The 16,426-nt window shown below is 35.0% G+C and overlaps 3 protein-coding genes across 3 annotated transcripts; all 3 read right to left on the bottom strand.

Annotated features, from left to right (window-relative positions):
• Positions 1-845: 845 nt before the first annotated feature.
• Positions 846-1,830, bottom strand: LOC124453344. The gene has a single exon (XM_047004153.1). The coding sequence runs from the start codon at positions 1,813-1,815 to the stop codon at positions 982-984; it is 834 nt and encodes a 277-aa protein (XP_046860109.1). The 5' UTR covers positions 1,816-1,830; the 3' UTR covers positions 846-981.
• Positions 1,831-8,564: 6,734 nt separating this feature from the next.
• Positions 8,565-9,697, bottom strand: LOC124453249. The gene has a single exon (XM_047004022.1). It carries the CDS (start codon positions 9,669-9,671, stop codon positions 8,931-8,933), a length of 741 nt encoding a protein of 246 aa, XP_046859978.1. The 5' UTR covers positions 9,672-9,697; the 3' UTR covers positions 8,565-8,930.
• Positions 9,698-10,890: 1,193 nt separating this feature from the next.
• Positions 10,891-12,184, bottom strand: LOC124452967. Its single transcript, XM_047003636.1, has one exon. It carries the CDS (start codon positions 11,983-11,985, stop codon positions 11,221-11,223), a length of 765 nt encoding a protein of 254 aa, XP_046859592.1. The 5' UTR covers positions 11,986-12,184; the 3' UTR covers positions 10,891-11,220.
• Positions 12,185-16,426: the final 4,242 nt, after the last annotated feature.

Genomic DNA, 16,426 nt, shown 5'->3' with positions numbered 1-16,426 from the left:
CTTTTGTATCAGACCACCAACATGGCTGAATTGCAAGTCAAGAATAGTTCATCTCTTAAGTATAAAAATTCAAATAAAAGTGCAAATAAAATTAAAGATCTAGAATGTTGAGTTTTAAATCTCAATTGCCTTTGTCTTAAATGCATTCGGTATGTGCAAAGTTGCACAACGTTTGAAACGGGAATTATTCCATTCCATTGCAAATTTGTTATTGAAAAAGACGACCTTAAGATTTGACGTATTGTATTAATTTAAATGTCTATCATGAGTGCATAAAGTATTTTCCCCTACATGCATGTATTATATACATATCTTTGTTTCAAGCACAAAAGCTTTTCCGCTCCTGGGAATTATATTCAACATAACCTTTAACAGAAAAGGCACATGCGCAGTAATGCCGCCTAGTTATCATGGGGAGTGAAATTTATCAATAGGTTGATGTTAAAAATTTGTATTCCTTTTCGATACACCCAGAAAGGCATTTCCACTCAACATCATGGTAAAGACATCAATGATGAAGCATTCATTTTGGCAAAAGTCTCCAAACAAAAGAACCATTAAACATGTTGAGAGACATGCATTACAGCAATGACCAAGCCAATTGAACGCATCAAGTAAAAAAAAAACAAAAGCAAAGGGCGTTAATATGATTGATATACGCCAATACATGTAAAAATGTCCGTATGGTTGACAAAAAAGCTCTATTGTTCTAATGAGTTCAAAGACACGTTACAAAATTAATTGAACAAAAGAAAAATTACACTGTATTTAGAATTGAGTTTTGCTATTTCTTACGCACATAAATACTATTTATTTTTCTATGATTTATAAATCATAATAAATGTTGGCACTGCAAATAAATACGATATTTGTCTTTATACTAGTTCCGTAACTTTGCTTAAATCTGCTGTTCTATATTCGGGATGGGCAACAAAAGGAAAATCAAAAGTTTTAAGTATTGGTATAAGTAACTGAAAGGGTTCATAGCGATGACTCTTCGCTAACAGACTCGACGAAGATCTCCAGAGGAATCCTATGTTCTTCTATTCCTTGATTTGGATCTTCTTCAAAGTTGGAGTGAAAGAGCCTTGAGGAGCAATTGGTAAATTCTTCTCGACTATCGTCAACTTCACCCACGATGACCGTCAATGAAGCTGAATATTTGATGTCTTCAATTCCTCTCAAAATATGTCGGTATATTACGTAGGGACAGCCAATTACCAGGCATAAAGGGCAACACAGAAACCAACACAATACTGCTTTATTCATGTAGCAGTCGATGTATTCTTGAGCAAAGATGCATTTTTCCCTGGCCTCGTGAGTAAGATAAAAATTTGCACCTTTACACATGCTCTCGGTATAACAAAACACATCAGCCATGCTATTAAAGTACCAACTACTGATTGTCGCATCAAGATTAAACGTGATGACGAACCTTTTGTTTTCCAACAACAACGATTTGGCCATATTGAACATTTTACGAACCACACTTTTTACTTCGGGGCTAGACGTAAGGACTATCACAAGATATTTCACTTTGCTTACGTCTGGAAGTGGACACTTAACTGTCGTTAATAAAGGCTTGCTCAGAAGTAAATCTTTTGTTGATTCAAGATCTCGAAGGTTATTCACTCGAAGAACATTCCTGTTTTTATCGTCTGTTCTTGGCCGTTCCCTCGTAATTTGACGATCATCTGTTAACAAAGTGTACCTATCATCAACGACTAGTTTTGTATAATTTTTATTCCAGTTTATACCAGCTGGTAGAGGTTCTTGAAATTTGTATCTGTATAGATTGAGGACAACTATAGTCATGACTGGCGCTTGACAACGTGGAATCGAGTGTGAAGTTAAAATGTTAAACTACAGTTGGTGCTCAGAACGAATCATTTCTTGGTGATGTGCATCACTTATTATATACTATTTGCATGTCATTTGAATTTTTAACAAAAGCAAAGCACATTACAATTGTTATTACGTCAATAACACGAAAGGACTCAATAGCACTTTTCATGGCCACGATCATGGATGATTTTGACAAAAGAAGTTCCTTTTTTATAATGCCAATTTCATCCATTCTCCACTTTTCTGACCCTCTCGGGATATATAGCACATTGGTTTCACAGCGTCTATACTCACAACAATGCCTTGTTTTTAAATGACGTCAAAGCAACGGTGTCGGTATGGCTGGCTTAAAACCATTCCTCAAGGAGTCAAAGGAGACAAATTTTCGCCATGCTGGTTGAAATTTGAATTGTAAACGAGAAAAATCTTTTTTTGAATTTAACCAACATGGCTGCTGTGACATAACTAGTTAGCACACTATTGGTTACTTTAAAGGTTGATTTTCAATATTGACTCAGCATGCAATAAATGATTTATTAAACGACTGGCGTGTTTAATAAATACTAGTGGTTCCAGGGAAGGAGAGGAGTCAAAGAGATACGAAGCGTTTGTATATTTCTCTATCACTTTAGTATGAACAAACGAAAACAAAAATGTTTCTGAGCCAAATCGACTATCCACTATCATTCTATTATCACAATAGTCATGTGTTATTGTGTGTGTAATGTCTCTAATGTAGCTAATGTCTTGATTATAGTAGATTTTATTGCTTATGTCTTGCATGTATATTTACACTATCTAGTATTCATTATACTGTAATTTCTCGTTATTTTTACACACCCCTTTGGAAATCAGCTGCAGTCAACGAGATTGGCGTGTGTAAATCATATTTTTATGTAATTAAAGTTTTAAACAAAGATGATTGATACGTCAGTAAAGATGAAGGAATGTCAGTATCCTTGAACGAGCATTATACAGTGCTATTTAAGAAGTTTGAAAACAACACCTTGTAAAGTCCGTAAAACGAAAAACAATGGAACTAACGAAAAATCAAAACAATCGCCACTTCACGATTTATTTAAGAACATGAAAGAGTTTAAATGCAAAAACCATTAGCATTGATGCGTTATCGTCAGCATGATCTGAGACGTTATTCTACTGCGTTCTGATTGGTTAAGTTTGTATTACCATGATGTAAGTTTCGGGATAGCCCGTGATATTCGAGTGACGTATACGTCTTTGTGTAAGATGAAGACGACTTATTGAGTATTACTGATTTTTGATGCTTTTTATCCCTTAAATATTAAAATTTTAAATGTATAATACTTCATAATAAATTTTGGCACTGCAAATAAATACGTTATTTGTCTTTATACTAGTTCCGTAACTTTGCTTAAATCTGCTGTTCTATATTCGGGATGGGCAACAAAAGGAAAATCAAAAGTTTTAAGTATTGGTATAAGTAACTGAAAGGGTTCATAGCGATGACTCTTCAGTGACACGTTCGAACAAGGGCATTTGAGGATTCCTATGTTCTTCTATTTCAATACCGTAATGAAAGAGCCTTGAGGAGCAATTGGTAAATCCTTCTCGACTATCGTCAACTTCACCCACGATGACCGTCGATGGTGCAAAATATTTAATGTCTTTAATTCCTCTCAAAATATTTCGGTATATTACGTAGGGACAGCCAATTACCAGGCATAAAGGACAACACAGAAACCAACACAATACTGCTTTACACTGGTAGCAGTAGATGTGTTCTTGAGCAAAAATGCATTTTTCCTCGGCATCGTGAGTAAGATAAAAATTTGCACCATCACACTTTTTCTTGTTATACCATAACGCGTCAGTCATGTCACTATAGAACCAAGTACTGATTGACGCATCAAGATTGAACGTGAAGAAGAACCTTTTGTTTTCCAACAACAACAATTTGGCCTTAGCGAGCATTTTACAAATCCACTTTTTACTTCGGGGCTAGACGTAAGGACTATCACAAGATATTTCATTTCGTCTACGTCTGCAATAGGACACTTAACTATCGTTAGTAAAGGCTTGCTCAAAAGTAAATCTTTTGTTGATTCAAGATCTCGAAGGTTGTTTACTCGAAGAACATTCCTGTTTTCATCGTTTCTTCTTGGACGTTCCCTCGCAATTTCTCGATCATCTGTTAACAAAGTGTACCTATCATCAACGACTAGTTTTGTATAATTTTTATTCCAGTTTATACCAGCTGGTAGAGGTTCTTGAAATTTGTATCTGTATAGATTGAGGACAACTATAGTCATGACTGGCGCTTGACAACGTGGAGTCGAGTGTGAAGTTAAAATGTTAAACTACAGTTGGTGCTCAGAACGAATCATTTCTTGGTAATGTGCATCACTTATTATATACTATTTGCATGTCATTTGAATTTTTAACAAAAGCAAAGCACATTACAATTGTTATTACGTCAATAACACGAAAGGACTCAATAGCACTTTTCATGGCCACGATCATGGATGATTTTGACAAAAGAAGTTCCTTTTTTATAATGCCAATTTCATCCATTCTCCACTTTTCTGACCCTCTCGGGATATATAGCACATTGGTTTCACAGCGTCTATACGAACAACAATGCCTTGTTTTTAAATGACGTCAAAGCAACGGTGTCGGTATGGCTGGAGTAAAACCATTCCTCAAGGAGTCAAAGGAGGCAACATTTCGCCATGCTGGTTGAAATTTGAATTGTAAACGAGAAAAATCTTTTTTTGAATTTAACCAACATGGCTGCCGTGACGTAACAAGTTAGCAAACTATTGATTACTTTAAAGGTTGATGCTCAACATTGACTCAGCATACAGTAAATGATTTATTAAACGACTAGCGTGTTTAATAAATACTAGTTGTTCCATGGAAGGAGAGGAGTCAAAAAGATACGAAGCGTTTGTGTATTTCTCTATCACTTTAGTATGAACAAACGAAAACAAAAATGTTTCTGAGCCCAATCGACTATCCACTATCATTCTATTATCACAATAGTCATGTGTTATTGTGTGTGTAATGTCTCTAATGTAGCTAATGTCTTGATTATAGTAGATTTTATTGCTTATGTCTTGCATGTATATTTAAACTAGCTAGTATTCATTATACTGTAATTTCTCGTTATTTTCACACACCCCTAGGGAAATCAGCTGCAGTCAACGAGATTGGCGTGTGTAAACCATATTTTTATGTAATTAAAATTTTAAACAAAGATGATTGATACGTCAGTAAGGATGAAGGAATGTCAGTATCGTTGAACGAGCATTATACAGTGCTATTTAAGAAGTTTGAAAACAACACCTTGTAGAGTTCGTAAAACGAAAAACAATGGAACTAAAGAAAAATGAAAACTATCGCCACTTCACGATTTATTTAAGAACATGAAAGAGTTTAAATGCAAAAACCATTAGCACTGATGCGTTATCGTCAGCATGATCTGAAACGTTATTCAACTGCTTTCTGATTGGTGAATTTTGTATTACCATGATGTAAGTGTCGGCATAGCCCGTGATATTCAAGTGACGTATACGTCTTTGTGTAAGATAAAGACGACTTATTCAGAATTACTGATTTTTGATGCTTTTTACCTTAAATATTAAAATTTTAAAAGTATAATACTTCTGAATTTTGATTGTTATGATAGACAATCAAACGATAAGGTATACACTTTTGTCGCAAATCATGATCAAATCTGCTATCTAAATATTATAAAGCCTGTAAACTCTAGTTGGTATGAAGGCACTATCGAAACACTATATTGAGAATGGACTTTTGTTAGTTTTTAGAACAACATTTCTTCATTTTCTATCCTTTATAAACTATAATAAATGCATGCGGACACTTCAAGTGATTAAGTTGTCTAAATACGTTTGTCATGAAAGTTTGTTTAAATCTTTTGCCCTATTTGGGCTGAGTTACAACGAAAAATCAAAATTTACGCTAGTAGTTTGCTTTGGCTGTTAAAGCAAATTCATGTGTTTTTAAGGAGGTGCGGTTAAACAATTGTTTCGCACATCGATGACGACTCTTCCGACATAGGTTGGTATAAGGTCGATGATATATTTCTACGATAATTTAGGTCCTCAAGTGGATCTTGATACTGAAAGAGTCTTGCGATGCAATTGCTAAATATTTCTTCACTGTCATCAATTTGACTGTCGACAACCTTAAAGTTTGCAGAAATTTCAAAGTCTTTGATCTTTCTTACAAGATTGCGGTATAGCATGTAGGGACAGCCAATTACCAAGCAGCAGGGAAAACACCAACACCAACAACATAATCCTTGTGTCCGGTCGCAGTCGATGTATTCTTGAGCCAAAACGCATCCTTCTGTGGCATTGTGAGCAATATAAAAATTTGCACCATAACGCATGCTCTCGTTATAACATAACGCAGTACTCATAGAATTATAATACCATAAACTGATGGATTTATTAAAATTAAACGTGATGACAAATTTTCTGTTTTTCACCAACAACTGTCTGGCAAGATTGCAAGCTTCACGAACCGCATGTTGTACTTTGGCACTGGAAGTATTGATAATCACAATGAATTTCTCATCGTCTACATCTCCAGCTGGACACTTTACTGTAGTTATTACAGGCTTGCTCAGAATCAAAGATCTTATTTCTTCAACGTCATCAACGTTGTTCACTTGAAGAGCCTTCCTTTGTCCATTGTTTGTTGCTTGCTGTTCTTCCAAAATCATTTCATCATTCGTTAACAAAGTATAGCTATTATTGACGGTTATTTTTTGGTTTCCGGATTCCAACTTATACCTGTTGGTAATTGTCGTTGGAAAGTGGATTTTCCGATGATAATAATACTCATGATTATCATTTGTTGTTCGTTGAAGTCAACGTGGAATCGAGTGTGAACGTATGAAACTTTTAACTCAAGTTGCTGCTCAAAACTGTTAGCGACTTTGGTAAACTGGTTTGGTATTGGTGTCATCATTATTGTATAATTTGCATGTAATTTGAAGATCGAACAAAGCAAAGCGCATTACAATTACTGTTACGTCGATGACACGTAAGGAATATCAATAGCTCTTTTCTTTATGGGCAAATAATATGATGTCAGCCATCATGGATGTTTTTTACAAAAAAAATTTCTTTTTTAAAATACAAACGTCATCAATATGCTATTGTTCTAAAACTCTCGGGAGACTGGATGCACAGCGTTTATACGAACAACAATAATGTGTTTTAATATGACATGAAAGCAATCGTGCTGGTATGGTTGATTAATATCCTCCCCCAAGATTTCAATGAACAAAGATGTATTCGCCATGTTGGTTGAAATTTGTAAACGAGAAAAAGCCTTCGTTCAATGAAAACAACATGGCTTCCGTAAGTTCATCTAACTATATTTAAGTTACTTTCAAGGTTGATGCGCAAACATTAAGTTAGCAAAAAGAATGATAGCATAATGCTTTAACCAACAACTAACGAGTAACGACCTTACCTAACAACATTTGAGAAATCAACCTTCCACTCCTCTTCCTTGTAAACGAGACAAGTCTACTCGAAAGCAAAGAGCCTTATACGTTACAAGTCCCTGTCTCAAATTTTCAAATGTCGTTAGAAAACGTCGTTATTGTTGGTAGTTGTTGGATAAAGCATTATGCTATCATTCTTTTTTTAATAACATTCCAACTATTTAACCTTATAATTAAATTATTATACAGTAAATAATCTAATAAACGCCTGACGCCTTTAATAAGTTCCAGGGTTGTATCTTTAAATGGACACGAGACGTTTGTATCATTTACATTACTTTAGGCCTGTTTCAAACGTTGCATTTTACATGAGCCGAACCATTAAAGATAAAAGAAAATAAGATATATAATGCCTCATTATCTTTAGTTTTAAATGCGTTCGGCTTATGTAAAAGGTGACGTATGAAACAGGCCTCAGTGTGAAAAAACGAAAATAAGACATGGTTCCTAAGTCCATTTTAGAGCCCAATCGACAGCCCACTATCATAATATTATCAAAACATTAATGAGTTTGTAGCATCTATTAGAGACAGGGCGTTATTTCAAACTCATTAACGTAAAAAGAGAGGGCAGTGTAAAGCTCAGCCCATGCAGCACATTTTGCAACAGCTTCGCTGTGCAGATTTCTTTTGATTGTTTGTATTTCAGAATTTAAGACTATGCTCCCTCCTGGCAGAGGCGGCCGTATCGACGTTATTCGCTTTAAAAAATACTTCGCTGAATCTTAGCCTGTTTTAGACACACCGACACAAGATTCGGCAAAAAACTTTCAAAGTGATCCTTTCTTCCTTTGCCGTATGGCAACACCAAAAACCCTCCTAACTCAAAGGACCAAAAATCCAGGGAAGTAAAGGCTTAATGCGGCCAATAGAATCACAACAAAGAATTAATTAATTATCGTGCAAACGGAACATGGCAATTTTGAAAACTCAAGGAATAAATGCATGGGATAACGTGAAACGAAATGAAGAAATGAAAGACCAGCTATAGGCAATAAAACGACAAAAACCAAATCAAAGAAAACTGTCAACCACCAACCATCAAAAGGTGAAAAGTATTGACTGTGAAAAACTGGAGAGAGATGCAAACGAAAAATTGTTTTTCAGTCTGGCCCATTTCTGTTCCGCTAAAATAATGCGTAGAAACAGTTTTGTACGACTTTAAAATCGAATTACAGACAATCAAAGCATATAAAACATGAACTTTTTTCAGGTTTAATCAAAACAAACATGATCAGATTTACGTTCTAAATTTTATGAAGTTAGTTTTACATTCAAATATGCGAAGTCTTTTGTTGACATGCAGGCATTAGATTTGAGTATTGTCAATTCTTACTTACACCTTCTATATTTTTTAAATCATAATAAATGTGGGAACCGCAAGCAAATACGTTAGTTTATTATGAAAGTTACTTTGAATTTACAATCTTAATCCTAGCCGCTCACTTTTGCATGACTATTAAACAAACAATAATTTTTTTTATTTATAGATATATGTGGATAGAGAATGGGGTCATCGCGATTGCACTTCTAGCGAAACAGGTTCGTTAAAAGTCGTTTCAGAAAATATGCTGAATGTACTCTTTTGCTCCTTGATAGAACGGAAGTTTTTCGAAGTCATCAAAACTGCCCAAGGAGACGTTAAAGTTTGGAGAAACTTTAACGTCTTTGATCTTTCTTACAAGATTGCGGTATATCATGTAGGGACAGCCAATTACCAAGCAGCAGGGAAAGCACCAACACCAACAACATAAACCTTGTGTCCGGTAACAGTCCATGTATTCTTGAGCCAAAATGCATTGTTCTGTGGCATTGTGAGCAATATAAAAATTTGCCCCATAACACGTGCTCTCGTTATTGAACAAAGTAAACATGGTTTCATGGTACCATCTACTGATCGTTTTATTAAGATTAAATGTTACGACAAACTTTCTGTTTTCCACCAACAACTGTCTGGCAAGGTCGAATGCTTTGTCAAAGACACTTTTTACTTGGGCACTGGACGTATCAACAATCACAAGACATGTCACATAGTATGCATCTTCAGCAGGACACTTGACCGTCATTACTAAAGGCTTGCTAAGAATCAAAGATCTTGTTGCTTCAAGGTCTTCATTGTTATTCACCAGAAGAGCGTTCCTTTGTCCATCGTTTGTTTTCTGTTCTCCCAAAACCATTTCATCATTCGTTAACACAGTATAGCTATCATCGACAGTTATTTTTCTTTTAGCTGGATTCCAACTTATGCCAGCTGGTAATTGTAGTTCGAAATTGCATTTTTGGATGAGAATAATAGTCATGGCTCACCTTAGTAATTGCGTCGAAGTCAAGGTAGAGTCGAGTGTTAGATGTGAAAATTTTAAGTTATTTTGTATTGATGTCATTATTATACAATTTGCATGTCATTTGAAGTTTAAACAAAGCAAAACGCATTACAATTATTGTTACGTCAAAAACACGTAAGAATATCAATAGCTCTTTGCATAGTGGGCAAGTTACATGATGGCCGCAATCATGGATGACTTTGGTAAAGAAATTTCCTTTTTACAACACAAACGTCATCCATTTTCTATTGTTCTAAAACTCTCGGGAGATTGGTTGCACAGCGTCAACACGAACAACAATGTCGTGTTTCATATGACAAGAAAACAACCGTGCTGGTATTGCTGGCTTAAAATCATTCCGCAGGGAGTCAATTGACAAAGACGTATTTGACATGTTAGTTGAATTGACGTTACCTAACTATAAGCTACTGGTTGATGCTCAAACATTAAACTAGCATACAGTAAATAATCTAATAAGCGCCTGACGCTTTCAATAAGATCCAGGGAGGGATTGTTAAATCACTTTCGTGTGAAAAAACGAAAACAAGACATGGTTTTTTTGTCCATTTCAGAGCCCAATCGACAGTCCACTATCATTATATTATCAAAACATAAATGAGTTTGTAACAACTATTTAGGGAGATTTTTTGATGGTTTCTGTCTCAGGATTTACGAATATGCTCCTTCCTTGCAGTGGCGGCAATGTCGATGTCATTTTTTACTAAAAATTCTACGTTGAATCTCAGCCTGTTTTAGTCATAACGACACAAGATTCGGCAAAAGAATTCCAAACATAGCCCTTTCTTTCCATACGTTGCCGCCCTACTGGAACACGAAGAAAACCATACACAACTCAAAGGATCAAAAACTTGCTTAGTAAAGGCTAAATGCGGCCAATAGAATCACAACACACAAATAAACTATCGTGCAAACGAAACATTGCAAATTTGGAAACTCAAGAATAAATGCATGGGAACAACGTGAAACGAAATGAAGAAAAGAAAGACCAACGATAGGCATTAAAACGACAAAAACCAAAGCATGGAAAATTGTCATCCACTTTCAAAAACTGGAGAGAGATGCAGAAGAAGAAATCATTTATTTGTCTGGCCCATTTCTGTTCTAAATTAACGATTGAAACAATTTTCTACGACTTAAAAATCGAATTACAGACAGCCAAACCATACAAAACATGAACGTTTTTCAGGTTTAATCAAAACAAACATGATCAGATTTACGTTCTTAATTTTATGAAGTTGTTAATCTTACATTCAAGGATACGAAGTCTTTGTTGGCATGCAAGCACTACAGAATAAACACTATATTTACGGAATTGAGTTTTGCTATCTTTTAACTTACGCCTTCTATACTTATTAAATCACAATAAATGTTGGAGCTGGAAGTGAATAGCTACGTTATTTTTTAGGAAAATTACTTTAAATCTACCATCTTCATCCTAGCAGCACACTCTTGATTTTTAAAGAAACAATAATTTTTTTTATAGATATGTGGTTACAGAATGGGGTCATCGCGATGGCTGTGTAGTCGAACTAGATTCGCGGTAGTTTGTTAGACACTTCCACGAAGGTACTCGATAGCACCGTAAAAGATCTTCGAAGTCACCAGCACTGCCCAAGAAGACTCTCATATCTGGGGCAATTTTAACATCGGTGATTCCTTTTACACAATGACGATATATTATGTAGGGACAACCAATTAGAAGGCAGGTAGGAAGACACCACCACCAGCAACATAATCCTTGCGTCCGGTCGCAGTCGATGTATTCTCGAGCAAAATAGCATCTTTCTGTGGCATTGTGGGCAATATAAAAGTTTGCCCCATGACACGTGCTCTGGTTATTGCAGAAATTCATCATTCTAAAATGGTACCATGTACTGATCGTTTTATCAAGATTAATTGTTATGAAAAAATTTTTGTTTTCCGCCGAATACTTTTCGGCCATAATGCAAGCTTCTTGAACCGCCTGGTTTATTTCGAGTTTTGACGTATTGACAATCACCAGACATTTCACTGAGTCATACTTTACTGTCGTTATTACAGGCTTGCTCAGAATCAAAGATCTTATTTCTTCAATGTCATCAGCGCTGTTCACTTGAAGAGCGTTCCTTTGTCCATTGTTTGTTGTTTGCCGTTCTTCCAATACCATTTTATCATTCGTTAACACAGTATAGCTATCATCGACGGTTAGTTTTCTTGTTGTTGGATTCCAGGTTATACCAGCTGGTAATTCTTCTCTGAATCTGTGTTTTTGGATGAGTATAATAGTCATGGCTCACGCTAGTAGTTGCGTCGAAGTCAACGTGAAGTCGAGTGTTAGGGTGTGAAAATTTTGTATTGGCGTCATCGCTTATTATACAATTGCATGTCATTTGAGTTTGAACAATAGCAAAGCGCATTGTGATTGGTTGCACAATATCTATACGATGTTTTCATATGACGTCAGAGCAGACGTGTTGATATGGCTGACTTAAAACTATTCCCCAAGAATTCAAAAGAAGAAGAGCTTATCGCCATGTTGGTTGAAATTTGAATTGCAAACGGCAAATTCTAAGTAATTAAATTGAATTAACATGGCTACCGCGACGTAATAAATAACCAAATTATATTCATACAGTAAATAATCTAATAAACGCCTGGTGCATCTAATGAATTTCAGCTGCCATTAGGGATAAGACGTCAAAGAGAGACTAGGCGTTTGTATCATTTCAACAACTTTAGTATGAACAAACAAAAATAAAAAGCTTTCTAAGCCTAATCGACTCATTGACAATAGTTATGTCTACGTGATGTCTTTTAGAAACGGCATGTGCGTTTATTAGAAAGAGACTTCCAGTAAGCACTTACTCTTCACAAGCAAAGAGGGGTTACTAAATACGAGATGTTCATTTCACAGAGAGCGTTTATTGGATCATTTACCGGTAGATTCGGGAGTAATGGAATATTTGTTGCATTTTATTGCTGGGTCATTCATTAGCATAGGAGATAAGCTAGGATGGAGGAAAATTGATAGTCGAGTTAGGCTGATATTCATGTATTCATGATATTTTCACGATCATCTAAAACAACACAGAACGTATAGAAAGAACGCATTCTATCGTTGTATTTACACGAGGCACTGAAAAGTAATTGACGTGAATATAGTGGCTTTGGTCTTTGAGCAAAAGATATTTTAGCAAGAAAATGTCAACTACATATGTCAAAGAAATACTTTAAAAAGGGTTATAAAGCTATCAGTGAGTAAAATAATTATACATGTTCCAGATTGATCGGATGTCTTTTCCAGTACGACATTGCATCTAGACAGCAATGCAGATGAAAGAAACAGTGGTGTAGTCAGCCCGCAAGATCATGTCCTGCTATGTAAATTTTAGGTCATTAACATTATTCATTTCTTTAGAAATCTGTTGTTTTTACAGTGAGTGAACACAGAAGAATTAACATAGCAGAAAAAAATTCGCAGTCTGGCTACGACACTGGAAGGAAATGACATCTTTTAGTTCGGTATGACATTTAGATATAGATAATAGATGGAGGGACATCTTCAGTCTAGCTTGGTATGATCTGTACATAAATGGTTTCATATCCTCTAAATTTATCTTAGTGCTGATGGAGCATCATTCGCAACACCTCAGCTGATTTGTGTTTTTCAGCTTTGACCACCTGATAGAATCGAACGATTCTCCATATTTTATAACATCACTATGTCTTTTCGGATGTATTTATGACCGACAAAGCAGTTTAATTTTTTAATAGTTTGATAGTTTATTAAATTCTACACATCGCCATTTAAGAAACCCCGAATAACGTGTCAATTACATGCATTGAATATTTTTTAAAAATTGCGAAATTAAGATTATAAAGTATTATAATAACATTGTGAAAAAATAATAGTAATACTTAATTAAGCTCTTGAAGCAAAATAGTTAATAAATTATACCTGAAATGAAATGAGAAAATATATCCTACATCCTATATTGACAAGGGTTAAAATAATTAAAGAAAACACACACATCTTGTCAAACTGGCTGAACTCCATTCCATTGCATTTGCACCATCACGTATTAATGTTCATGCAATATGGTTTTGTAAATTCCAGCGCCCTCACTCGCACCAGTGTATAATCAGGGTAATTTAATTTTGGAAAGATGTTATACGTGCTAATCTAGATCAAGCCAGACAGAGAATATTCTGTTCTCTCATGTCAGTCCAGAAATCATCTAACATTGTTGGGCTGCAAAGTTACTGGAAAGTACAATTCAAACAAGTTATGCACTTCAATTTCAAATCCCGATATTTTTACATCGACGACTTTTTGGATGTATTTACGATCGATGTAATAAATGGTTGTATCCAACATTTCACATATACAACAAGGCATTATCAAGAAACAAATACAAGAAAGGCACATATATCCTGTTAAGGAGAGACAGGTGCAATCCATTACCTCATCATCTCTTTGTGGTGTCGCAAAATGCACAATGTGAATCCCTGCACCCTCTATACGATGATATGGGGTAGGAAATATATGCTTGTACCAATTCTTTATTGCCTCGTCTTGATCAAGCCAGACAGAGAACTTTTTATTTTCTTGCATGAGTTGTCTAGCTTTATCGAATGTTTCATTTAGAACTTTTCTCACGTCATCATTACAGGTATCAATTATAAAGACAAAATCATCGATTATAGGTTTTTCCTGAGTATTAGCACATGACGTGAACGCTATGCAAGTTACCATCAATATCAAAGGTTTGCCCATAACATCATTCCTTATCAATTCAATGTCGTCGACGTTACCGACATGAATGACTCTCGATCTTCCAGTAAAGTCTTTATCATCCGTGAAAAGATTATAAGGTTGTTCGATGGTAGATTCTCCTGAATTCCAACTTATTCGACATGGACCTTCCTGTCTGAAGTCAGACTTTCTTATTATACGAATTGGAGCATACGTCATTTTTAGAAGAAACAAAGTATGTGTTCATAAAACTTGAAAACTTTACGTTTGTTCATCAAGTACATGAGTTGAGTGACTTCCACGTCTAATGTTGATCATTTAATGTCTTATGTTTATTTTCCCAAATATTTGAATGACGTACCAAATGAAATGTCCGATACGATTTAGATTATTGGTGAAAGTGTAATTGGTATCGAGAAATTTACTTCTCTGCTGGTCCACAACTCTTCAACACTCTTCGTTTTAACTTTTTATTTATTTCACAACCAACAAATACAATAAACCACTGTGGTAATTCTATTGTATATGAGTTAGAATTGTATATTTACATCTATTTATACTTAGTTTCGCAGTAATTACACTTATTACTGCGAAACGTGAGTCAGACAAAGCACATAACTTGCTTTAAACAAAGAAACTTTAACGGGAAACTAACTCTGAGACGATATTTTAACTGCTATGACTAAAAGAATGCAATATTCATCACAGTGGTGATTTTTGTGACACATAAAAAGCTAGAGTTCGTAGATTGTTCATAAATTAGTTTTTTTCTGAAATAAACTCAATAGTTAAATTTAAAGAATCAAAATGCAGATCATAGTGTAGGAGGAGCTCAACAAAATTGCGACATCAAATTCTAAGTAACAGACTTAACATCTTCTAAATTGTGTTATTCACGATGCGAAAGCCAATCAATCATTTTCAAAAGAAACAAATCGTTTGATTTGATTTACCAAGTCGTTGTAATTAAACTATTTTTTTGTTCAAGACTATCATTCATCTATAAGAATAGTTTTGCAATTCGTCATCCTTACTGCGTTGGCGTAGCGATTACTCTGAAGCAATTCATCTGAATCAATTAGTCTGCGGCAATTTATCTAAAGCAATTTAAATATATCATTTTAATTGCTGAAGCAATTTTAAAATATCATTTAAATTGCAAAGTTTGCGGAAGCTACTGAGGCCTTAAAATACTGTTTGTCTTCTTCACTAAATTAAAACAGCAGGATGCGTAGTATATAGTGGATGTACCTTAATATTAGATATTGCTAGGTAAAATTCATAACTACATATTAAACAAAAAGTAAACTAAATCTCAGTCAGAATTTTTACAGATCAGTATTTGAGTAATGTTCGTACTTTAATTTAAATAACATGTTTGTCCGTGACTGGAATGAGACCTTTTTTTCATTCAATAGTTCTCTTCAGTGCTGCCCTTTATCCATCACTTGGATCAAGTCAACGAGTCTATTATCGCCCCCCGTCAAGTGAATGAGCAATGCACTGATTTTATCGCTTAGCAACACATTGTTCTCACTTGACATTCGTGACGAATTTCCAGAACTGTTCACCATATGCAAGCGTTTTCAGTAACAACAAAATCTTAGTTTCTATTCTTATCTAATGGTCAAGGTAACCCTTGTGTACTTTGAAATATTGTTTGGGTATTGGCGCATTGCACAATAGTGAACGACTTCGTGAAGACCATCAAACAACGCAAAGAAAGCGTATCTAACGTTCATAAAAACTAAATGTAACAGATTTGAGAAGAACTTTTAAAACCAGAAGAATCCTTAGACGAAACTCTTGGTTATATGAAAATAAAAACAACTCTAAACATTTAGGACAATCTGGGATGATAGATAATTGGTTGGGAGATATGCAAATGCATGATCTTCCAAACGGGGTAAATCCTGGAGGGCTAAAAATTAGAAAAACTTAGCAATTAGAATTACCGTGTGATTGAATAACAAAC

The sequence above is a fragment of the Xenia sp. Carnegie-2017 genome, unplaced genomic scaffold (genome assembly GCF_021976095.1).
Source record: "Xenia sp. Carnegie-2017 unplaced genomic scaffold, XeniaSp_v1 HiC_scaffold_25, whole genome shotgun sequence".
Taxonomy (NCBI): Eukaryota; Metazoa; Cnidaria; class Anthozoa; order Malacalcyonacea; family Xeniidae; genus Xenia; species Xenia sp. Carnegie-2017.
This window is presented reverse-complemented; position numbering and strand designations above follow the sequence as displayed.